The sequence below is a fragment of the Solanum lycopersicum genome, chromosome 5, assembly GCF_036512215.1.
Source record: "Solanum lycopersicum chromosome 5, SLM_r2.1".
NCBI classification, from domain to species: domain Eukaryota; kingdom Viridiplantae; phylum Streptophyta; class Magnoliopsida; order Solanales; family Solanaceae; genus Solanum; species Solanum lycopersicum.
Window position 1 is genome coordinate 6326117 of NC_090804.1, and position 24483 is coordinate 6350599.

Here is a 24483-nt window from a genome sequence, read left to right on the forward strand (position 1 = left end):
TATAAAAAAAAATCAGCACATAAAAAATTATACATCCTTAGCCTAAATGTCAATTGCGATTTGTTTGGGAAATGAGTCATATCAATACTGATTATTGGTGAATAAAAAAATGATTAATCTATGTTTACTGTTGTATTTTTGACATTACTTAGCTAACATAACTAAATTAAGATTGTAATTAGGCCAAAACAACATTGTCATTCTACTGATATTGACAGTGCAAGAGAAGGTTTGGTACCCAATAATTAGGATTTGGTCATATCACAAACATTTTATTGTCTATCTTATCTAAAATTGAAAGAGAAATTAAAAAAGCAAAGATAAAGACAATATTAATAGAGTAATTACAAATTTGTTGTTATTGTTTTGAACTAACAAGCAGTCTTTTCCCCGATCAGTACTTGCTCTGTCTCGATTTATTTAATTTATTTTTTTATTTTAATTCGCTTAAAAAAATTAACACATTTTTATATTGAGTAACAACTTAACTATAAAAATGTCTACTTTACCTTTAGTAAAATGATTTACAGCCACGCAAATTCATTCATTTTGAACCATAAATTTTAAAAGTCTTCCTTTCTTTCTTAAACAGTTTAACTCCGCGTCGAGTCAAATTACATCACTTAAAATGATCAGAGAGAGTAATAACTACTACAATAACAATAATGCTAACAAATTTAGTATAATTCTACGAGTGTTTATGATCTAATAAGGATAATACTTACGCAATTTTATTTCTATTTTATATAAATATTATTTTTTGATAAAACCTCTATTATTTGATTAATAATAAGTATTTTAATTTTTAAGTGGAAAAAATAAAATACAAAACTTGAGATGTCTTGACTTAGGGGTAATTAATTTAAAGTGCTTTGAAATAATATCAAAAAATAAATAAATTCATTAAGCACGATGAAACTGACAAGAAGCTGCCAAAAAGACAGGTCGTATAGAAAAACTATCTCTAAACCTTTTAAAAAAAATTATTATTATTATTACTTACACAATAGTTTTTGTCAACTCTCCAACTACACTTTTATGGATTTTTGCATTTGTATGCTAACATACTATTCCTTTTTGAAGGTATATCTTAATTTACGTGATATTTTTTATTTAATGTATAAAATTTAATGGTTCATTTAGTACAAAAATCAATAATGCACGGATTAGTAATGCAGAGATTGGTAATGCAAGGATTATTATTTATTAAATGTTTGATTCATTGTTTTTTAACTAGCTTTGTGTGTGGTTTAAAGCTTTAGAAAAATGTTCTTTCCAATTATACCCTTGAGTTGTTATGGGATTTTTGTATTTCATGTAATTGGGTCAAGGTAGATAATTGACGGATAATATTATTTTTTCATAGCATTTTTAACTAGATAGGAGAATAAAACTTTATTATCATATTCATTACGTTCTCACTTAAATTATTTGAGAGTAAATAATTGTCATCTATAAATTGGAGTTAATATCTCAAAATGTCACACAACTATAATAATATATAGGAAAAATTTATTGAACTTCGTTTTGTATCAATAAATCTTTTAAAAAACTCTTTATCATATAATAAAATAAAAATAGACAATAGATATAGCAAAATTAATTAAACTATTTTTATGATCGAGATGTTTTATTTATATGTATATGCTCTTGTTTTAGACTATTTGTGTAATGCTTAAGGAACTTCCGTTAAGAGACAATATTTGACGTATGAATTGTTTTTAAATTCATACATCAACATTAGCATATTAGTCGGATTATCATATTTTATATTAATAATAAGTAGATTAAATAACTCATGTTTTAGAAATATAAAGTTATATCTAAATAATAAAATTTGTAAATTAATTCATTTAAACAAATTTATTAGTATAAATATAAAATATAAAATCAAGAAAATAAACAAAATGATTAAAAGAATTTAAGGGGGTATTTTTGTCTTTATGTAGATTAGTCCCATGGTATTAAATTAATACCACCAAATGCAAGGTATTAGTTATACACCCTCTAATACCTTGTAGGGTGTATAACTAATCAATAGATTGATTCAAAATTCCTACAAAACATAAAATTAAATAATACCATACTTAATACTTTGACTATTTTCCCTAATACTCCCTACCAAACGACCCCTAAGTGTTTAGATATATGATTTGAAATCAGTAATTAAAATTATAGAAATTTAAAAAAATAAAATAAATTAAAACCTAAAAAAAAAAACGTTAAGCTAATTAAAAATAAGACTCCTTAGTATTATCTTTATGTACTTGTTTTCGTCCTAAATGTTTTTATCATAATTTTTTTTTCTTTTCACTCTGATTTTAATATATATTAATATCTACCTAGTGAAATTATACTTGTAATTATTTTAATTATCTTTTTCCACACGAGACTCGACATATAAGCTAAGCTTAGCTTATTCTATATTTGTATTTTACATCCAAAATATGAATTGATTATTTGATAGTAGACAAACAATTAATGACAAAGAAATGGAAATGGGAGAAAATAGAAAATATTATAGAGTATTTTTTAACCTATTCTATTGTTTTATTTTTTCTATTATATTACGTTATTTTCATTGCATATCTTTGTATAAAAGGCAATATTCAACCATTCGACATAAATAACAAATTCAGAATAACTAATCGTGTGATATATTAGTAAAACGATACTTATTTTAAGATCAAAGATTACTATTAAGATAAAATCGTTAGATTAAATTGCAATAAAGTTTAAACTTTTCAATTATTGGAAATAATTCAATCGATTTGAAGTTTTTTTTTTAGGCAGACCATATATTATTAGTTATATAGGGCAATTTGATACTATGATTTTCTTTTTTTTTCCCCCTTAAAACTCATAGCAATTGTATAACTAACACATGGCTAAGCCACTAGATTCTAATTAGTGAATTATGTTATTGTCTTTTAGGCTTAATAAACTACTCCTTTTAATCATAAATATATTATTTAAATGATAGGTCCAACATTTTATTCTTTCACCAGTAGTATTCCTAGTGCTTCCAAATACTAGCATGCAATAAAATCATGCCTTTTCAGGTTGTGCAACAATTTAGGAGCTTAAAAAGCAACACATACTCAAAAGAATTTTTTTTAATATATATATATATATATAACGTATTACTGGTTGTGATGAGATAATTGAGATTCGTCAATTTTTAACTAAGGTTACGAAGTTTGAATGAATAAGAATAGAAAAAAATCATGTTAGGAATACCGTCCTTTAAAAAGAATCTTACAATGCATAAATTAAAATATAGTATAGTTTCAATATATAAATTACGCATCAAGTGATAAATAAAGATAAAAACTACCTAATATATTAATGTTTGTTGGATATTTCATTTTATTTTAACTACCGCGTTAACTAAAAAACTATCTTAAAATAATTATAGCTTTAACTCCTTTTTATCATTTTCCAATTTTTTTTTTTTACTAGATGTAAAGTTTTAAAATATAAACAATTTTTGTGAACTTTCTAATTTCAAAGTATGTATATAATACTCCATAAAATATTCCTTGAATCTTCATCATTTTAAAAATATCATGTCATCACTATAAGAGAATATACTAAAAGCAAAAATATGAATATTAGAATTAAAATTTTACTATATATAAGAAGATGCCATTTCTAAAAATCGATTATAAAGGTAGTAAATGAGATAAAGGTGGAGTATATTTGTAGTAACAAACCAAAAAAATAAAATTGATTTATTTTGAATTTGAATTTGTGTTGAATAATTTACATCACGTGAGAGATAAAAGAGAAAATATATTAACAAGTATTTTCTAATAAATGAATAAATAAATACTAAAACTCAATAAGTTTTAGGGACCATTTTGGGTAAGAAATGTGTAATTGCAAAAAGAAGAAGAAGATAAAAGTAGCAGAGAAATAGACAAGACTCAAAAGAGAGAGAAGAAAAAATGACAAAAGAGGTAGAAAGAGAGTATTAAAGAGTCATAAATGAGATATCGTTCTTAATCGGATATTTTAAATTTGTACAAAATTTAATTTTTATTAAGAAATATTTTATTTTTTAATATAAATTTTTTTGATATGAATTCAAATTAAATCCAACTCTAATATAAATATCAATTAATAGGTAAATAACAAAAAAGAAAAAGAAAAAAAGAGAACCATAAATAAGAAGGGGTTGTTTGGGAATTATTCTCCGTCTCATTTTACTTGTTGTAATTTTTTCGTATTTATTACTCTGTCCGTTTCATATTACTCGATCCATATATAAAGTCAAAACTTAAAAGGCAAAGAAAGAAATATTATTTAATTGGCTCTCAAAATTTCAATTGTGCTACATAAATTGAGATGATATATATTAATAAAAAAGGGGCCACTTCTTTAATGTTGAAGAATATAATTAAAAGTAATTATGTAATATTTCTAGAGAAAAAAATTAATTTTTATTTAAAACGAAAGTTAAAATAGAACGAAACAGGCTCAAGTTGAAAGAAAAAAAGAGAAAAAAAAAATACAAGTGGCTGTTGTTGGCTGTGTGTGACACATGATTTTGGCCATGGCCAAAAGGCAATGCAAGAAACAAGGGAAAAAGTGAAAGCAGGTTGTGTTGGTTGGCAAGGTAATAATAAGCTTGAAAAGCATATGCCTCTCTCTCTCTCTCCACAGTTACACCACCTATAGATCAATCACTGTACAGTAGTGTACATAGGCCTCTTCCCAAGAAGACAAAATAAACTTCAAAATAAAGAAACCCAAAAAAAATTAGGAGAAAATAATGAGTACCCATTTTGTTACAAGGTTCAAAGCTCTTGTCTTTCTCTCTCTTCATCAACCTCATTGTGGTTATGGGGATGGATTATGATTGAGTGAACTAGACAAAAGCTTAGCTAAGTCATCAGGACATATCCCCTTTTCATTCCCCACACTCTACTGTCAGTCAACATTATGCATTTTTTTTCTCTTTGAGTTTACTTTCCTTTCTTTGTTGTTTTCCCCTCAATTTCATATCTTATGAGAGTTATTTGGTGAATGGGGTTGCAAGATTTCTTGTTGAATACAGTAAAAAACTGATCTTTCTTGTTTTTTTCTATCAAGAAAATGTGGGGAGCTGAAAGAAAACAGAGATTCAAGAAAGGAATAGAGTGAAAAATCAAATATTTTTTCTCCCCTCTTGCATTTTTATAGCCTGCTACATTCAATCAGCACAATGAGGAAGCATGGATGGCAACTTCCCTATCATCCTCTCCAGGTTCTAACTTTTTCTCTTTTGTATGTGTGTGGGGTATGGGAGGGGGAGGGGGTAGAGGTTGGGGAGGGCTCTATTCATGTGTACATTTTGAGCTCTGGTTTATCTAATTTGGGAATTCTGCAAACCTGTGTTTGATTTAGGTATTTATCTTTGCAGGTGGTAGCTGTTGCTGTGTTTCTGGCACTGGGATTTGCTTTCTATGTCTTCTTTGCACCTTTTGTGGGAAAGAAATTGTTTCAGTATATTGTGATGGGGCTTTATACTCCTCTTGTAAGCCATCTTGAGTTCTTTGTCTTCTCTTTTGTCTTTCATATCTGCATTTTGTCAAGGCAATGAAGAACTCAGATCTATCTTTTAGCTGCCATCAGTGTTTCAGATCTTCCCTCTGTGTTTCATTGTACTTTCTGGATTTTGTTCTGCCTTTTTCTTCTCCTGCCACCTCTGTCAAATTTCTCATGTTCTTTTGTTTTGAATGTTGGTTTGTTTCCTTTCTTTAGGTTGTTCCATCTGTAGGACTTAATACTCATAATTATGGAGATTTTCAGTCTATTTGATACAATGTAAGCAAGTGGAGGGCAAATCCTGTGTTTGAACTTAACAATTTAATAGGTTCAAGTTTCTTAGCTAGCGTATAACCATAGATTTTGGATCAGATTTTGAAAATTTATCTTTTTCAAGTATTTGTTTGGCCATGGTATTTTGTTCATATATTAAAAATCTGACCTTGAAATATTTTGAAGTTCCCAAAACTTCAAATTTTTTCCAAGTATATAATGTATGTCCTAACATAACTTCAAGTTCCAAAAACTACCACTTCAAAACTCAATTTTTCAAGATGCAACTTCAAAATCTATGACCAAACTTTAGCTTAGTTCTTTGGAAATGTAGGTTCAGAATTTGACTAGACTACCTTTTGTTTTTTCACATACATATCTACTATTTACACTGAAGACGAATGGTTCTAATGAATGGACTCCCAACACTCTATGTCCACCTTTGAGAACATTTGGATGATAAACTTGATTTGGTGGTGCAGGATTCCTGTCAGAAAAATCACATCTTTTCTTTTTAATCTAGAAGTAATCAATTTAGGTGTTTTTAGCCATACGTTAGCTGCCCAAAGTAATTGGAAGATTTTGAGTGTTCAGTACCAATTCCAGCTGAAAAATGGATTTGATAGAGAATTATTTTGTCTCTCGCATCATCATGTAGCACAATGTTGTTTTGAATAAAGAAGATTTCAACACGGTACTGGATTCTGTAACTACTTCTTAATTTATAGAATGGCAAATGAGATTGGTGATGTCTATTTTTCATGAATCAGATGATACATCTCAACAACCTAATATGTGAATGGGTTTAATACTTTTGCTGTTGTAACATGTAAGTTTTCATTTGAAGGCATCTGGTATATAATCCTTTGTTTTCTCCAGATAATTAGTGCATTTGGCTTGTATATCTGGTGCGCTGCTGCTGATCCTGCTGATCCAGGAGTTTTTAGATCCAAGAAGTATATTAAGAAGCTAGACCACGAAAAGCAAGTTCAACTTAAAGAATCTAAATTAGGGTGCGAGACGAATTCTTCTATACAAGATGCTAATGCTGCATCGATTGGGGAAAATGCATCTGGAAAAAGCAACAAAGGAGCTGAACCAGCTGCAGATCACAATGAAACTGAACAGAAAATTACAGCTACTCGTGAACGATCTTTCTCTTCCGGATTGTTGGCTCTACTACCTTGTGCTCTTATCAGCAACTGCACAGGCAGACATGAGGAGTCTTCTCAGCAACAGTTGAGTGAAGATGGCATGTTCTACTGCAGTTTGTGTGAAGTAGAGGTTTGTAACTTCACATCCCATCATTTCTCGTGCTTCCACTTTGAGGCATTATTATGTACTGAATTTAGAATTATTCCGCAAGAAATCTTGTTGTAAAACAAACATATACTCCCGCCGCTTCAATTTGTTTGTTTGGTTTTGACTTGGCATGGAGTTAATGAAAGTAAATATGACTTTTGGATCTTGTGGTCTTAAGCTAAAGATATGTTGAATGAACCAAAATGCTCTTTAATCTTGTGGTTTTGAACATGTCATGTCAAAAGTTAGAAATAAATAATTGCCAAAAACAAGACTTCTTTGTTTTGGAACAGACTAAAGAAGGAAGGAAGTCAAACAAATTGAAAGGAAGACAGTATTATTTTTTGTTTTTCACTTGGTATAATAATTCTCAATTTTGCTTAAAACTGATGTTCTTAGCTTGATAGACCTGTTCTTATTATAGTAAGATTGCTATAATGCCTGTTCATATGATATGCTCAATGCTGGATGACACTTGCAGGTATTTAAATACAGCAAGCATTGCAGAGTATGTGACAAGTGCGTCGATCAGTTTGACCATCATTGCAGGGTATTTGACAACCTTGAGTAGTCTGAAATGTCGTATATACAGCATAGATGCTCGACTGTGTCGACGTTTATGTAAAAACTTATTAATCTTATTTTTCTGTTTTTGGTTTCTGTAGTGGATAAACAACTGTATAGGGAAAAGGAACTATCGCAAGTTCTTTGCGCTCATGGTTTCAGCCCTCCTGCTGGTATGATCAAGCTCTCTTTGCTAGCTTTTATTGTGCTTACACATTTCTACAGATTCTATGCTAGGTCATGAGTCCGACATGCTATTGGAATGTTTCTTCCATCTGAAAGGTTTATCCATTACCTGAAATTTGAAATGACATCTTCAATTTTAAATCAGTCATTTCTTAACTTTATCTTTCTCTCCCTCAGTCCTCCTAGCCCCTTTACTTCCTTTTGGTTATTGCTTATGCGCACCACTTGAGAACTGTCATACAAAGAACCTCCTTTTCTATTTTCTTCTTGTTTCCGGAAGAAAACTTACCCACAATCAGAGTCACCTCTGATACTTTAAGCATTTCATATTTGTGCATTTTCCATTTAATTGACTATTGACAGGTCTACTTGGTTTGTGCACTTTGGACTTGAGATTGCAGCTTATACTTCAGTGGTCAACTGGAATTCTTGTACTAATCTGCTGCTTTATCGAGAAGAAGAAATTTTCTGCGGAAATCACCTCCAAATTAGGAAGCAGTTTCTCCATTGTTCCTTTTGTTATTGTAGTGGTGAGTATACTTGCACTTTCCCCTTATGTCAGTACCTATATTCCTTTCATGCCATTATTATAGTTTTATTTTGGGTAAGGGAGTAGTAAGCAGGAAAAGAAGCAACAAAACTGTTCATACCAATACTAACTTGTGTTAGAAAATGAAGTGTTGAAGTATGTGACCATCTTAACTAAAAACTCAAGTTGTAGCATATTTTTATTTGCTTAATTATGTCTCCAACACAACCCTTTACGTGCGGGCTTGATTTTTTTCCTTGATCCAAATACATGGAAATTCTTTTTAATAGTGGCTGGTGAGATCAAACCTAGAACCTGTACTTACTCCAAGACCATGATAAAGTCTGTGACCATTTCATCTAAAAGATAAAGCGGTTTGAGAGAAGACACTATTATTTGTTAAAGCATGCCTACAATGTTACTAAACTACAGGGGTTGGTTTTTGTATAATTTTATATCTGAAATGTGTCTGAAGTTAGTTCTACATGTAACAGGCTGTCTGTACCATCTTGGCCATGATAGCAACCCTGCCACTAGCTCAACTTTTCTTCTTTCACATACTTCTCATAAAGAAGGTTAGTCCTTTGTCATCACTCATCTGGTGATCCTATCTTGTGGCTCTTTTTCTTAAAAATTGTCTGACTGTTTGCGTGGATGGCAGGGAATTAGCACCTATGACTACATCATTGCTCTCAGAGATCAAGAGCAACAAGGAGTTGCAGGTCAGCAAAGTCCACAAATGTCTACTGTTAGCTCCCTAACTGGATTAAGCAGTGCAAGCTCCTTCAATACTTTCCATCGAGCAGCATGGTGCACACCACCTCGCCTTTTTGTTGAGGATCAGGTATGGTTCAAGAAAAAATCTAATATGACAAGTTCGAGTAATTTAGTAGTACTAAACAGTTGGTTATGGTATCAGCAGACCTTCATTGAGTTTGCAGTGTGAATTTATAATTATCTTTTAGTTGGTTATGGTGTTAGCAGCCCTTTAGTGAGTTTGTGGTGCTTATTTTTGTAAAAGTCTTTCAGTTGGCTTCTCATATTTGAATTTAGTTTCTATTTCACATTTCTTAGCTTCAATTCCATAACTAATCAAAAGAAAAGAAATTCTATTTAGCCCGGTAATGTGGAAAATGCTTTGCCGGCTTGTGGATAGAGGCTCTTTGAAGTGGTCTCCTGCAAGAAAGTATGTTCAGTATTTTGGCTCTTCTGTTGTCAAAAGAGATTTTAGAAAATTAAACCTTGTGCTGGTGCCGTGAAGGTTTGCGAATTTTTCCTTGTGAGGACAGTAATCCACTTTGACAGATAGCAAATCCTGAACAGTTCTCTCTTAAGTTGATTCTTTGGTGTGGCTGTTACAACCATTAAGGGATTCTGTGGTTGTGATTGGTATAAGGTAGGACTCATATGGTCTGGTTATTGTTAGAGATTGAGAATGACATAGCATTGAGAGATTTAAGAGGGATTGTTTTTTTATGCTTGACACATTCTGTTTGATGTAATATTTCCAATTCTGTTTTTTTTTCTTTCCTCATATAAAAGCCGAAGGGACTTGAGCAATTTTCCTCTACAGTAGTATCAAGTATATTTCTTGAGCTGGGTAGTGTATGCGTTGATGCTTTTGTATAGGTGAATAGGAAAAGGTTAATGTACTAACTTTCGTTTAACTTTTTGGTGGTTCCCTGCAGTATGATGTAGTTCCTCCTGATACAGTATCGGTCAGTTCACTTGGGAAAAGGTCAATGGCGGATGAACCTATCAAGAAAAAGAATCCAGCTGCCGTGAAGATTAGCCCATGGACACTAGCACGATTAAATGCGGAGGATGTTTCAAAAGCTGCTGCTGAAGCAAGGAAAAAATCGAAAATTCTTCAGCCAGTGGTGAGAAACAAAGAACCTTACATTCTTGAAACAAATAGCAGTTTAGGAAGTAGCGGGCGTCGCATGGTGCCTAGGCTTGATAACAATAGAAGGAGAGCTAGTAAACGAGTTAGACTCCCTGCAGAGTTACCCTTTGAAACCATGAGTAAAATTCCCAATGATATAGCTCAAAACAGCAGAAGACCCATGCTAACTGAGTCATCAAGCAGTTTAGCTCCCCTTCAGCTTGAAGCACGGAGTGATTTCCGAACAACCCGAGGACTGTCCACCTCAGGTGTTGTTGTTGCTTCTTCACCTGAGAGTAGTTTGGACTCTCCTGACATTCACCCACTCCGGATGTCATCCTCAGGAGTTGAAGATGCTGCACGTCTTGTAGGTCACCTATCATCTGGAATGACTCTTCAAAAGGATACACCATTGTCTAGATCAACTAGTGATGGATACGAGGCATCTGGTGGGGAGGATAGTGATCGTGTGCCTACCCGAATTGTGCAAAGGTCAACAAGGTGGAGTAGCATTCTTTTTGGTTCTGATCAACAAGATGATAGAGTCAGAAGATTGATGGTCCCGTCTTCATCAACCCAGGCTAACATCAGGAAGCATTAAGCCTCCAAACATACTTGGGAATTCTTCTGTAAGCTCTTGAAGCTACATGATCTGTTGACATTTCTTAATTTGTTGATGATGTTTGTCCAGTAGTATATACCATCAACTTGGTCTGTTCCATTGTCCATTGAGTTCAATTTTTGGATTTTTGGGTGAGAGAAGTGCTGTAAATGTCTAGTGGAAAAAACATTATGTCTATTCTCTTGTCCTCAAAATGCAGAGCATTCAATGATCAGTTCTTGCTGCCATCACTTAGAAGTGGGTTTCTACTTTAACTAGTTTTTGGGGTGCCTTCACTGTTCTAATGTTGCCATCTATTCTTGATACAATGACTAGTTAAATGTCAAGGGTTAATCGTAAACAATCTCTCTACTCCATAAAGGTAAAGGTAGAGGTAAGGTTGTGTACATTTTACCTTTTTCAAACTCTACTCGTGGACCTATACTGGATTTGTTGTTGTAGAAAACTCGCCTATATCTAACTATATCTTAGCATACTAACGTTCAACTGTCCTAAATCTTAAGAGGAAAGAATGATCAAAAGCCAAGGTACAATACTACAATTACTCAAATATCAGTAAGTCACTAACTTCATATTTCAAATATTCAACAAGGATTGAAGTTACAATTTTTGGCATCTGAATCAACTCACACTAGCAAAGTTCGCGAAAATAGTCCATCTCGAGTGACCAACAAAACATGGAAGAGATGGTCAGTCACTCTGAAGAGATAGCAAGCTCTTGAAAGATCCTTCCTCTTTGCTCGAAATTTCTGAACTCGTCAAAGCTAGCACAACCAGGACTCAGTACAATGGCATCGCCACGTTGTGCTATACTCCTTGCCAACCTCACAGCATCCTTGAGAGTTTCAGCATTCAAACAAGGAATGGTTAGACCATTAGCACAGAGTGTTCTCTGTATCATCTTTCCTGAAAATCCAAAAGTGATTACACCTCGATGGTGTCGAAGAGGTTCAACCAGCTGCTCAAATCCATTAGAACCTTTCATCTCTACCTCCTTTGCAACACCACCAAGTAGAACCACTGACTTCAGCTCAAAACCAATCAAACCAAAATACGAAGCCTCAACATTTGTTGCCTTGCTGTCGTCAACCCAAACTATTCCATCATCGTCTACATGAACAACTTGCATTCGATGAGGCAGAGTTGTCAATTTGGAAATCATTGAACTAAAAGCTTCAGCTTTGATCTCAATATCCAACCCAAGAACTGATAATGCAGCCACTGCAGCATTGGTGTAATTGTGCTTCCCAACTGCCTTCAGCTCACTCAATTGTAATTGTGAAAGACAGTCTATTGTAGGAAGCTTTAACTCAGCAATCTTCGCCTCCACATCAACGTTCACACCAGGAGAACCTCCAATCCAAGCAAGACTAACGCCATCCGCATGATCCATAACTGCTTCATCCAGATATGGATTTCCAAGTGGAACAACACCAATTTTCTTCCCTCTCATCTGAGAAAAGATACGACACTTGATTGCAGCATAGTTTTTCATCGTGTGGTGTCGTTCAAGATGATCAGGAGTAAGATTTAGTATCACAGCAACCGAAGGACAAAAGTATTTCGGTGGGATTTCCAGCTGATAACTACTCACCTCCACCACTGCCACCTCTAAAGATCTCCGGTCAGGCGAATGAAAAACAGCATCTGAGAGTGGAACTCCAAGGTTGCCACCAACAAACGTCTCGAAACCCAAATGATTAAGTATCTGTCCTGCAAATGTGGTAACAGTAGACTTCCCATTAGTTCCAGTAACTGCTAAAACCTTAGTATAACTCGGAATAATTTGCGCAGCAAAATCTAACTCTGAGAGTACTTCCTTCCCCGAACATATCATTGATTGAATTCCATATCTTTCCAGTGGAACTCCAGGAGAAACGACAACTACATCCGCCTCTTTCAGAATCTTATCATCAAAATTACCAAAAAATGTCTTCAAATCCGCATTTTTCAGATCTAATAAACCATTATTTATGTGAAATGTTGATTCTGAGATCTCATTTTGATCAATGGCTGTAACTGAAGCACCTCTAGCAAGAGCAAGCTTTGTAGCAGCAGAACCTGATTTTCCAAGGCCAACTATAGCAACTTTTTGTCCCTTCAGGTCTTGTTCAAGGTAGCAGGATTGAATTTTTGTATGTGAGTTAACAAGCTTCGAGCTCACTTTAAAGCTTGAAGCTTTAAGCATTTTGAGTTCAATTAATCTGATAGATTGAAGAATTTGGACTAAGGGAAGAAGATGATGGCTGTGAAATTGGGGAAAATGAAGAACAGTACACACAGCGTATTATCATTTTTTTTTAAAAAAAAATTAGACATAATATATAAACGTACTCTTTAATTTGAATTCAACTAAAATTTATGTCTTCCCAATTTTGAGTATGCATAACTAGACACTTTACTTTGTATAAAATTGAACGACTAAACATATGTATCCATATGTGTTCACTAATCCATGTAGGAGTATTTGTCTATCATGCATATGACTTGCAATATTCAAAGTGTTTATTTGTTCGAGTTTTTGAATAGTTAAAGTGTTTACTTAAGCTATTACTACAAAGCTAAAAGTCATAATCATCAATCGAATATGCCTTTAACTAGACTTCAATTAATATTTATGTCCTTTAATTTTACAGTGTGCATAAACAGACACGAACTTGTGTAAAATTGAATAAATAGATACATTTGTTCTACGTAACGTCCTAATTTACAATTTTGTATTGTATGTGCATCCTACATGTATTATGCTAAGATGTGTGTGTCTACATGTTTAATTTTATACAATTTCAAATACCTACTTGTGTACACTCGAAATGGAAGAACATAAATATCAGATAAAATAAAATTAAAAAACATATTTATATATGGAAAAAGAGTCTGATATACCCCTCAACTTTGTCATTTAGAGCTGATATACCCCTTGTTATGAAAGTGGCTCATATATACCCCTACTTGTAAACAAATGGCTCACATATACCCTTTTCCTCTAACGGAAATGAAAAAAATAATAATTTTAATATAAATTTTTATTATTTTTTTCTAAAAAATATAATCCATATGAGTAAATTTAATCCTCGTCAAATTTATTTATTTTTGACTTTTTTTGTTTCAATGACTAATTTATAATTATTATTTTGATAATCAAATTTATTTATGTTTCACTAATATTCTTGTAAAACTTATTGTAGATGACCAAATTTTTTCTTCGAATACGAAATTAAATTACAATACACACAAAAAATAGTTCAATTTTTTATTCTTTAAATTAAGGAATGAAAAGAAAAAAACAAAATAAGAACAAGAAATTCAAATAATTATAATAAAAGAAGTCAAAAAATAATTTATGTATGAAAAAAAATTAAAATATACCTTGAACTTTGATAGAAGAATCATATATACCACTAAATAATTTTTTTTAAAAAATTAGAAGTAAAAAATATAAATTTAAAACTAATTTTTTAACTTCCGTTAAATGAAGGGTATATGTGAGTCATTTTGTAACGGCAAGGGTATATATGAGCCGTTTGTATAACGGTAAGGACATATATGAGCCACTTTTATAACGAGGGGTATATAAGCTCCAAATGACAAAGTTGAGGGGTATATCAGACCCTTTTTATATATTATACAAATCGAAACAAGCTCTAAATTATTTAATGTCAAAAGTGCTCAATAACTAATTCATGTATTATGAACATGGGATTCTCTTATTCATTACCTCACAACAATATATCACCATTAATCTTTGCATATATAAACAAATGAAGTTGATTTTTCATATAACCATAAATTACACAATGGCATGATTCTTCTCATCGTCTAAGGGCAAATATACAAATTCGTCTGAAAACTTGCCTTCGATTCCCTCCAAGGTTAATTTTCCTCCATTAAAGTCGTTGCAATACAAATACAGAAGCACGTAACTCTCTCATCCCAGACGATGCCAGTATCCACCACATCATAGTACCCCCTTACCTGTGACGAAACCAGAAATTTCATGAAGAATGTTCAATATTTATATATGATAAAAATAATTTTTGATCTATATAGTTCGTATAATTACCATCGGAAAACCAGATTTGACTAGACCATACAGCATAGTACTGGCTAAAAACACGTTAGAACCAATCACCATTCCTCCCACCATAAGCCCGAAATTTAAATGTATTCGAAAAGCTACTGATTTCTTCACTTTTACCAAATATCCACTACATCTCCTCAGTGTTTCGAAACCTGATTTTGATTCAACCATTGCTATCACATAAGCTAATGACCAGTTTACCTGTAGCCATAGCAGGATCGGTAACACCACAATAAACGCGAAAATAACAAACAATTTTAGTCGGATTTGAATTCAATTAATCCGAGAGATTGGAGAATTTGGGATAAGAGAAGCACAACTAGGGCGAAAACGTGAATGATTGAAATGAAAATGGTTTGAGAAATGATAAAAGTGGAGAGAAGAGGGAAAAAGGAATTTCTGATGGATTTAATAGATGAAATGAAGGTGATGGATCTATCGTGGCTACGACACAGAGGAAAAACAGGGCGAGAAACAGAGCGTAGACTAGTAATACAATAGCTTCGAAGTTGGGAAAGAAAAGACGGGATTGTGATTGAGTGGAAGTGAAGAAATCTGGATGAAAGAGAGCAAGGCGGAACAAGGACATAAAATAAGAGAGGGAGAGATAGGCAAGAGGAAAAGGATTTTAAGGACATTGAAATGATCAGAATTACCGTTGTATATGTGATCTAATGATTTTTTGATATCGGTTCATAGACGATCAAATTCAGTTGACAATGGAGATGGATAATGCATGACAATCAACGATGAAAGAAGAAGAAGATGAATGCTGTGAAATGGAAAATGAAAGAAACTGTTCCAGGTGAAGCCTTTTCATTGACTATTTAGCTCAAGTAACAATCAATTTTTTTTTCTTTTATAGTGGGATTGAAAGTTTCTTCATTTGATCAAGTCCGAATAGTGGAAATACTGAGATCATAATCGGGATGATGACTAGTAAGATCGATGATGAAGAAGAAGAAGATCGTTGTGAATTGGAAAATGAAGGTTACGAATTCGATATGTATATCCGGTATCACCTTTTACTCTTTGTGCATCTTTTGCAGTAGTAATTCTTATCAGCTATGTTGCTCAAACACTTCAAACTTCAAAAATGATGTCGTATCAATGTCACAAAAGGAGCCTTTGCTTTGACTAATTATGCCGCATGAGGCCCTACTAACGGAGAAAGGGCCTTGCATTTGGATATTTTGTATCTTTCAAAGGGAAAATGGTCTGATATACCCCTCAACTTTGTCATTTCGAGCTGATATACCCCTCGTTATGAAAGTGGCTCATATATGACCTTACCGTTATACAAACGGCTCACATATACCCCTGCTGTTACAAAATGGCTCACATATACCCTTCATTTAACGGAAGTTAAAAAAATTAGTTTTAAATATATATTTATTACTTTTAATTTTTTTTAAAAATTATATAGGGGTATATATGATTCTTCTATCAAAGTTCAAGGTATATTTTAATTTTTTTAATACATAAATTATTTTTTGACTTTTTTTATTAGAATTATTTGAGTTTCTTATTCTTATTTTATTTTTTCTTTCTTTCCTTTGTTTAAAGAAAAAAAAATTTAAACTATTTTTTTTTTGTCTATATTGTAATTTGATTTTTGTATTTGAAGAAAAAAATTTGGTCATCTACAATAAGTTTTACAAGAATATTAGTGAAACATAAATAAATTTGATTATCAAAATAATAATTCTAAATTAGTCATTGAAACAAAAAAAAGTCAAAAAAAATATGTTTGGCGAGGATTAAAGTTACTCATATGGGATTATATATTGTAAAAAAAAAATAAAAAGTTAGATTAAAATTATCTTCTTTTTTTTAATTTCGTTAGAGGAAAAGGGTATATGTGACCCATTTGTTTATATGTAGAGGTATATATGAGCCACTTTCATAACAAGGAGTATATCAGCTCCAAATGACAAAGTTGAGGGTTATATCAGACCTTTTTCCCTCTTTCAAAATTCGAACCATAAACTTTTGGTTAAGAATATAGATATTCTTAATCCTTTAACCACACTTGGGGTGGAGATTTTCCTTTTTCCCATGAAGCCAAAATGTATAATGACTATTAAAGGAAGAGTAATTCACCATACGAGGTTGATATGGAGGAATGGGTAGTAGAATATGTAAGTACGTTCTTTTTTACTTGTTCATTATTTCAAAAATAGGTTTTCATTTGAGTATCTTAGGGTAACAATGAGTTGTATATGTCGTGCACGGACTTGAATGGTGAAAATTATCCTTGGAGATCAGAGTAACTAAACAATTCATCACTCGAAGATGCATATCTTGATACCAATGGTAATAGTACTACCACATGTGGTTAAAACAATATTATCTTTTCTAGGATACACTGAGATCTTACTTTAGAAAAGATCGTTTCCAAAGGATTCTCGACTCTAAGAGAGGAAAGAAATAAGCACCACGCGATTAAAAAAACCCAAATTTAACAACACAATCTATAGAGAAATTAAACAAACTTACTCAATAGCATGATTTTTTCTCATTGTCTACATACTCATTAGCTCCGGTAAACTTGTCTCCGCTCTCAAATAGCAACTTTTCACCATTGAAGAATTGTTCTTTACAATACATGTACAAAGCTACATTCTTTAGAAGATGGTAATTCATCATAAGAGATCCCGCCACAACCGCCAATATCACCACCAAGCTACCACGGGCAACACCCACCGCGACTGGAATAATGGAATGAGTAACCACCAACAGTCCCATTAAAAGCCCGTCAAACAGCATCGTGTACGAAGCTATCCATCTCTTCCCCTTTAACAAATTCGCACTTCTCCTCAATGCTTCGAAACCAAACTTAGATTCAACCACTGCTATCACATAAGCTAATAACCAATTCACCTGTAGCCAAAGAAGAATCGGTGCAATCACAATCAACGAGAAAAAACACAAATATAAAAAGTGATTCAGGTCGTATTTGAGTTCAATTAATCCGATAGATCGAAGAATTTGGACTAGGAAAACTACGACTATAACGAAAAACAGAGCAATTGAAATGAGAATGGTATGAGAGAGGATAAAAGTTGAGAGAAGAGGAAAGAAGGAATTTCTAATAGATTTAACAGAGGAAAGAAGATTGATCGGTTTATCGCACAATGCTTGAGCAGCGCTGTGTGTAATAGTGGCTACGGCACAGAGGTAAAATAGGGATATACAGAGAGTGTATAGTATGGGTAAGACAATTTCGAAACTGGAAATGGGAAGGTAGTGAGAGTCAAGTTGGTAGAAATTGTAGTCGGGATGAAAGAGGGCGAGGTGGAAAGAAGGATATACGATGAGAGTGAACAATGGTAAGAAGAAGAGAATTGAAAGTCCATGGAGATGTCGAGGGTGGGACTTCATTATGCGGTGAATTGGTTTCAGGATCTCTACCCGTTGGCTACCATTTTCGGTAGGAGTAGACATCGGAGTTAAGTGAGAAGAAGAAGACGACAACCACTACAATTGCTTCAGCAGGAGCTGCTGCCCAAGATGTGTGTGAAAACTGAAGGTAAAACAGTACACAAGTATTATTTCCTTTTGGCTTATCCTACAACTCTTGTGGTTCCTAGCACTCCTCTTTTTTTTTTTTTTAAATCATGTTCTCGATAGTTTTGAGTTGTGACATGTCTTGTTTAATTACCTTTCCTTTGATACGTCTTCACTATAGTGCCAGTTGTCTTGTGACCAATTATTTATATGACGACTTGGTCTTGGTCGAATCAGAAAAGGAGAAGCTTTAAATGTCCCCTTAATTTGACTGTTTCTTAGAGCCAATACTAATACAAATATCTACAACTGATTCTTTCATTTTTCATTTCTCACCAGCATTCATTCATTCATCTTCTGCATCATCGAACTCAATGTCGTTTGCTTCGACAGAAAATTGTATCCCCGTATGGAGACAGATCCTAAATTCAACATTGCTCGTACTCAGATCTCATTCTCTCCATTTCCATGCACTTTCAATCATGTTCCTGTGGCCTATAATTTTCTCTTTAATTGTATATCCTTCTTTCGATCTTGCCTTCTTTCATCCCGATTATAATTTCATCATTTCAACTCAGTTTTCCATTTCCAGTTTCGAAATTTTTGTAACCATGGTGTGCACTCTGTTTTTTGCCCTGTTTTTCCTCTGTTCCATAGCCACAATTACATATAGCACCGTTCAAGCGTACAAGAATAGACCCATGAACCTCATATCGTCGATTATATCTATCAGAAATTCTTTCTTCCCCCTTCTCTCCACCTTCATCGTTTCTCATACCATATTCATTTCAGTTATTATCATTATTGCCCTTGTTTTTGTTGTTTCACTCCAAATTCTTAAAGATCTCGGGTTGATTGAACTCCAAAACGACTCGAATCACTTCTGGTTTTTGTTCATTCTCGTGATCGTACCAGTACTGCTATGGTTACAGGTGAACTGGTCATTAGCTTATGCGATAGCAGCGGTTGAATCCAAATGGGGATTCGAAACGCTGAGGAGAAGTGCGTATTTGGTGAAAGGGATGAGATGGGTTGCTTTCTGGACACATTTGTTCTACGGGCTATCGTTGGGAGCAATGGTGATTGGGAGTAACGTCGTTTTTGTGATTTTGGGTGTGGGAAAGCGCGATCATTGGCGGAGTTTTTCTGTGACATCACAAGTCGTGCAGTGTACAGTGCTGGGAACTTTGGGAATGAATCAGTTTCTTGTATTGAATGTGGAATTATATATGTATTGCAAGGGCTTGGAAGGCGAAAAATTGTCATTCGAAGATGTATCAGTGCCATTGGACGACGAGGAGAAGAATCATAATATTGTGTAGTACATGTCGGTACTGAAAGATGGTGAACTATGTCTAAGCAGGTGAATCGAGAGGAAAATCTCGAGCCTGACGGCTGCAGTAATACTGAACATACAAATCAATCGTTTTACTATCAAACCGTCTAGTAGCTGGTTCCTTTGAAGTTTACCTTGTGATAGCTTGAGCCTGTTTAATTTCTTTAAAAATCGTGTAAGACTTGGTTTGTTTTCGTAAATTGCACAGATTGTGTAAGCCAAAGGGTTTTGCTATGTAGAAATGTACAATAGATCATGTGCATGCCTCGCAATACACATACAATACCACGTTCCGATAACATATCCATAATATTTACATATCAATATATAACTATTTGGCTCATACATCTCTTCAATTACAATATCAAAGTACCACACGTTTAATCTTTTCTAATTTAAAACAAAACCAAATAACTACACAGCATCATGATTCGTCTCCTCTTCTTCAACGGACAGAGAAACGTATTCTCCAGCAGCAGTTTTCGACATCAATTTCTCATCATTCAACTCCTTGCAGTGCATATACAACACCACGTTCGCCATAAGATACTGATTCATCAGTATATATCCCATCGCCGAATTACACACAGTCACCAGTATTCCCGCGAAGCTCCTCCATGTTTCGCGTTTTGCTAAAAACATGGCATACCAAACCACCATATATACAATCACAGTCCCATAATACATAAGAATCTTCAAAGCTACCCATCTCTCCCCTTCTACTAACTTCGCACTTCTCCTTAGTGTCTCGTAACCCTTCTTCGATTCAACCATTGTTATCACATAAGCTAAACACCAGTTCACTTGTAGCCAAATCAGAATCGGTACAATCACGATCAACCAGAAAATAACCAAAAATAACAAGTGATCGGAGTTTGATTTGAGCTCAATTAGTCCAAGAGATTGAAGAATTCGCACTACAAACACCAAAATTAGGGCGAAAAGAAGAGTGGATGAAATGAAAATTGTTTGCGAAACAATGAAGGTGGAGAGAAGAGGGAAGAATGAATTTCTCATAGATTTAATAGACGAAAAGACGTTGATCGGTCTATCATAGATCACTTGAACAACGCTATATGTAGTAGTGCCTACTCCACAGATGAAAAAGAATGTCAAAAACAGAGCATACAGTACAAGTAGAATAGTTTCGAAACTTGAAATTGCGAAAAGTTGAGGAAATTGAAGTTGAGCATAGCTAGTGAAATGATAATCGGGGTGAAATATGGCAAGCTCGAAAGAAGGATATACAATTAGAGAGAGAATGATAGGGAAGAGGAATAGGATTGAAATTGCATGAAAATGGCGAACATGAGATTTGAATGTTGTTCTGATTGATTCAATGATTTCACTCCATAAGTTATAGCCATTTTCTGTTGAAGTATTATTCATTATGATGAATTGCTGTGAAAATGGAAAATGAAGAAAACACTACTTTTTGTAGTTTATATATATAAGCTATCAACAAGACAACAATGACTTTTTGTTCTTCTTTGACTAATTATGAGGTCAAGAAACATTCGATTAAAAAACTTTTAAATCTTATGATTTTAAACTTTTAAATAATTAAAGAGTTAGGCATAAAACATAAGCATCCTCATCGAAATTATAGAAACACATTCAACTCATTTTTTTTGTTTGTTTGCGCATCTTTTGTGCTGATATGATACTTTCAACACTCCAAAGTTGGTTGTGTTTGTCCACATTCATCCGCCACGTGTGCAGATATTTTTTTAATAAAATATTCTTATTTTTTTAATCTTGTATTTTAATTAGTCAGGTTGTTTTTCTCTTCTATGTTTCTATTGATTTTATTTTATTTGTCTTTCGTTTTTATTTGCTTTTATACGTAAAATTTCAGGTCAAATTTAAATTGTTTGACTTTCTAAAAATGAAAAATGTCACCTAAATTAAGACGGAGGGAGTATATAAACCTTAACTTGACGTCAACTGACAACAATGACCTTTAATTTTAGGTGTTCACAAGTAGGAACTTAAACTTATATAAAATTAAACAAATAGACATATTCGTCCTACATGACACCCTACATGACAATTTTGTGTCATACGTGACGTTTTATGTATATTGTGTCATATAGGACATGTATATCTACTTGTTCAATTTTATTACAAATTTACGTGTCTACTTATGCACACTTAAAATTGAAGGACATAATTATACGTTGAAAATAAATTAAATATCATATTTATATATTATGCCTTCGAAATAATAATTTTCCACGTTGGCGTTGAAAGTTGCTTCTTATCACCAACTGTCCTGATAGTAATGTTTTGTCCCTATAATAAAACCGTATTTTCAACGTAATCTTTTTAAATTTAACTTTTATAACACCAGATGAAAGAATAATTTGATCATGTCTGTTGAAGTGTCTCATCTAAAAACACACTCTTTCACTTGCAGATTTGATTTTTTTTCATGGATCAAAAATTTGAAAATTCATTTTGATATGTGTAATCATGAAATTTGACCATAGGATGATAATATATTAAAGGGATAATGCACAAGTATCTCCTCAACCTATGCTCGAAATCTCAAAGACACACTTAAACTCTATTAAGGTTCTATTATCCCCCTAAACTTATTTTATTAATAATTTTCTACCCCTTTTCAGCCTAAGTGACACTATCTTGTGGGTCCAAGTTGGTTGACTTTTTTTTTTCAAACTAGTGCCACGTGGGACGAAAAGGGGTAGAAAATTACTTATAAAATAAGTTCAGGGGTAATAGGACCTTAGTATAGTATAAGTGTGTCTCTGAAATTTCGGACATAGTTTGAGGGGTACTTGTTCATTTTCCCTATATTAAACTACGTAATCATCTTTGACAAATATTATACTATATTTTCTCTGATGACAATTGACATGACAAGGGAATTAAGCTGAATTTTCTTCGTAAAAAATAAACATACTATACAAATAATGTCAAACGAATATTTTTTGCTACAATATGTCGAAAATGTTTGAATTCCTTTTATATAATTGAAGATTCTATTGTGGAGGCAATGTGTCATAGTTCACAATGTTTTTTGCGAAAAGTATTACACCATGTTGATAGATAGGTAATTCATTGCCAAATTCATTGTCTCCAATCATCAAGTGGTTATCGTGCGATAATTTCAAAATTAGAGTGAACATCATGGGTGTGTTTGGTACGAAGGATAATGTTTTTATAGAAAATGTTTTTCTGGAATATAAGTAGATTTTTGACTTATTTTTTCATGTTTGTCAGTGAATAGAAAATATTTTTTGAAAAATATTTTTTAGTGTTTAATTTATGAATGAAAAATATTTTTGAAAAAATATCTTTTATTTTTACTTAAGAGTAGAAAATAATTATTGGAATTGAAAAAATATTTTTTACAAAATAAAATAAAATTTATCTTTGGTGGGGGTCGGGGATGGTAAGAGGGCTGATTTTTTTTATTTTCTTTTTTTTTTTGGGGGGGGGGGGGGGTTGCAGGTAGGCGTGGTGTGAAAAATAAAAATTGAAAACTGAAAAGGAGGTGTTCGAGTAGGAGGGTGGATTTAAAATAATAATTGAAAATATTTTTTAAAAGCAAACTTTAATATTCTTTTTTTTTTTGGGGGGGGGGGGGGGGGAGGGGGGGTCAGGTGGGGGAGGGATGAGGGTTGGCAGAATTGGGAGCGTGGGGGGTGGGGGGGTGGAAAACAAAAAATGATCTTTTTTTTAATAAAAACAAACTCTAATTTTTTTGGGAGAGGGGGGGGGGGGGGGGGTGCGATAAACAAATAAAATATTGAAATTGAAAATATTTTTTTAAAAATAAATTTAAATTATTATTTTTTGATGGAGGTGGGGGGTTAGTAGGGAGTTGATGGAGGGTCGAGGGTAGGAGTGAGTTTTTTTTTTTTTTTGGGGGGGGGGGGGGGGCTCTAGTGGGGGAGGGATGGGGTTGGCAAGATTGGGGGGCATGGGGTGGGGTGAAAAACAAATTTTGATTTTTTTTTTAAAAAATAAACTTTAATTTTATTTTGGAGGGAGGGGGGGTTTGGTTGGTTGAGGGTGCGATAAACAAATAAAATATTGAAATTGAAAATAATTTTAAAAAAATAAATTTAAAGTATTATTTTTTGGTGGAGGTGCGGGACTGTAGGGAATTGATAAAGGGTCGAGGATAGGAGTGGGGTAAAGTGGGTGAAAAACTAAAAACAATGAAATATTTTTTAAGAACAAACTATAATTTATTTTTATTTATTTTGTGAGGGGGGGGGGGGGGGGGGGGAGAGGAGGTAAGAAGGCTGGCTGGGGGTTGCACGTGTTCCCCAACCTAAATTGCATGAAGTTGTTGTCACGATGTGTTTGTATGACCTCTTTGATATTAAAGATGAAGAAACCACAAATATTGTGAAATAAAAATAATTATATGTTAAATGGTGCGTACATTTTGATTTAGTAATTTGCTGATAGAATAAAAATAGATCAACAAAAAAATAATTACAAATTAAAATAATTAATTAAGAAAAATATATAGAAAACTTTCACATATATAAGAAAATATTAGGCAAAATAGAAGGCATACCACTATATAAGAAAACTCACATTTATAAGAAAACTTTCAAATTTTCTTTTCAAGAAAATCAAAAAAGTCTTTCTTTTGTAATGGAAGATATATGTACGTTTTTCT

General features: G+C 33.1%; 4 protein-coding genes across 4 annotated transcripts; 2 read left to right on the forward strand and 2 right to left on the reverse strand.

Annotated features, from left to right (window-relative positions):
* The first annotated feature begins 4548 nt into the window (after nucleotides 1-4548).
* LOC101254385 (probable protein S-acyltransferase 22) lies at nucleotides 4549-11107 on the forward strand. The gene is made up of 9 exons (XM_004239042.5): nucleotides 4549-5251; nucleotides 5408-5521; nucleotides 6685-7089; nucleotides 7589-7657; nucleotides 7773-7844; nucleotides 8259-8387; nucleotides 8881-8961; nucleotides 9048-9230; nucleotides 10075-11107. The coding sequence occupies exons 1-9, from the start codon at nucleotides 5210-5212 to the stop codon at nucleotides 10870-10872; spliced, it is 1893 nt and encodes a 630-aa protein (XP_004239090.1). The 5' UTR covers nucleotides 4549-5209; the 3' UTR covers nucleotides 10873-11107.
* A 338-nt stretch (nucleotides 11108-11445) lies between these two features.
* On the reverse strand, nucleotides 11446-13219 carry LOC101254692 (uncharacterized). Its single transcript, XM_004239043.4, has one exon. The coding sequence runs from the start codon at nucleotides 13079-13081 to the stop codon at nucleotides 11588-11590; it is 1494 nt and encodes a 497-aa protein (XP_004239091.2). The 5' UTR covers nucleotides 13082-13219; the 3' UTR covers nucleotides 11446-11587.
* Nucleotides 13220-14579: 1360 nt separating this feature from the next.
* LOC101254997 (uncharacterized) lies at nucleotides 14580-18421 on the reverse strand. The gene is made up of 2 exons (XM_004239044.5): nucleotides 17474-18421; nucleotides 14580-14868 (listed from the first exon to the last, which is right to left on the reverse strand). Exon 1 carries the CDS (start codon nucleotides 18419-18421, stop codon nucleotides 17474-17476), a length of 948 nt encoding a protein of 315 aa, XP_004239092.3. The 3' UTR covers nucleotides 14580-14868.
* A 128-nt stretch (nucleotides 18422-18549) lies between these two features.
* Nucleotides 18550-20163, forward strand: LOC101255590 (uncharacterized). Its single transcript, XM_004239046.5, has one exon. It carries the CDS (start codon nucleotides 18859-18861, stop codon nucleotides 19804-19806), a length of 948 nt encoding a protein of 315 aa, XP_004239094.2. The 5' UTR covers nucleotides 18550-18858; the 3' UTR covers nucleotides 19807-20163.
* The last annotated feature ends 4320 nt before the right edge of the window (nucleotides 20164-24483 follow it).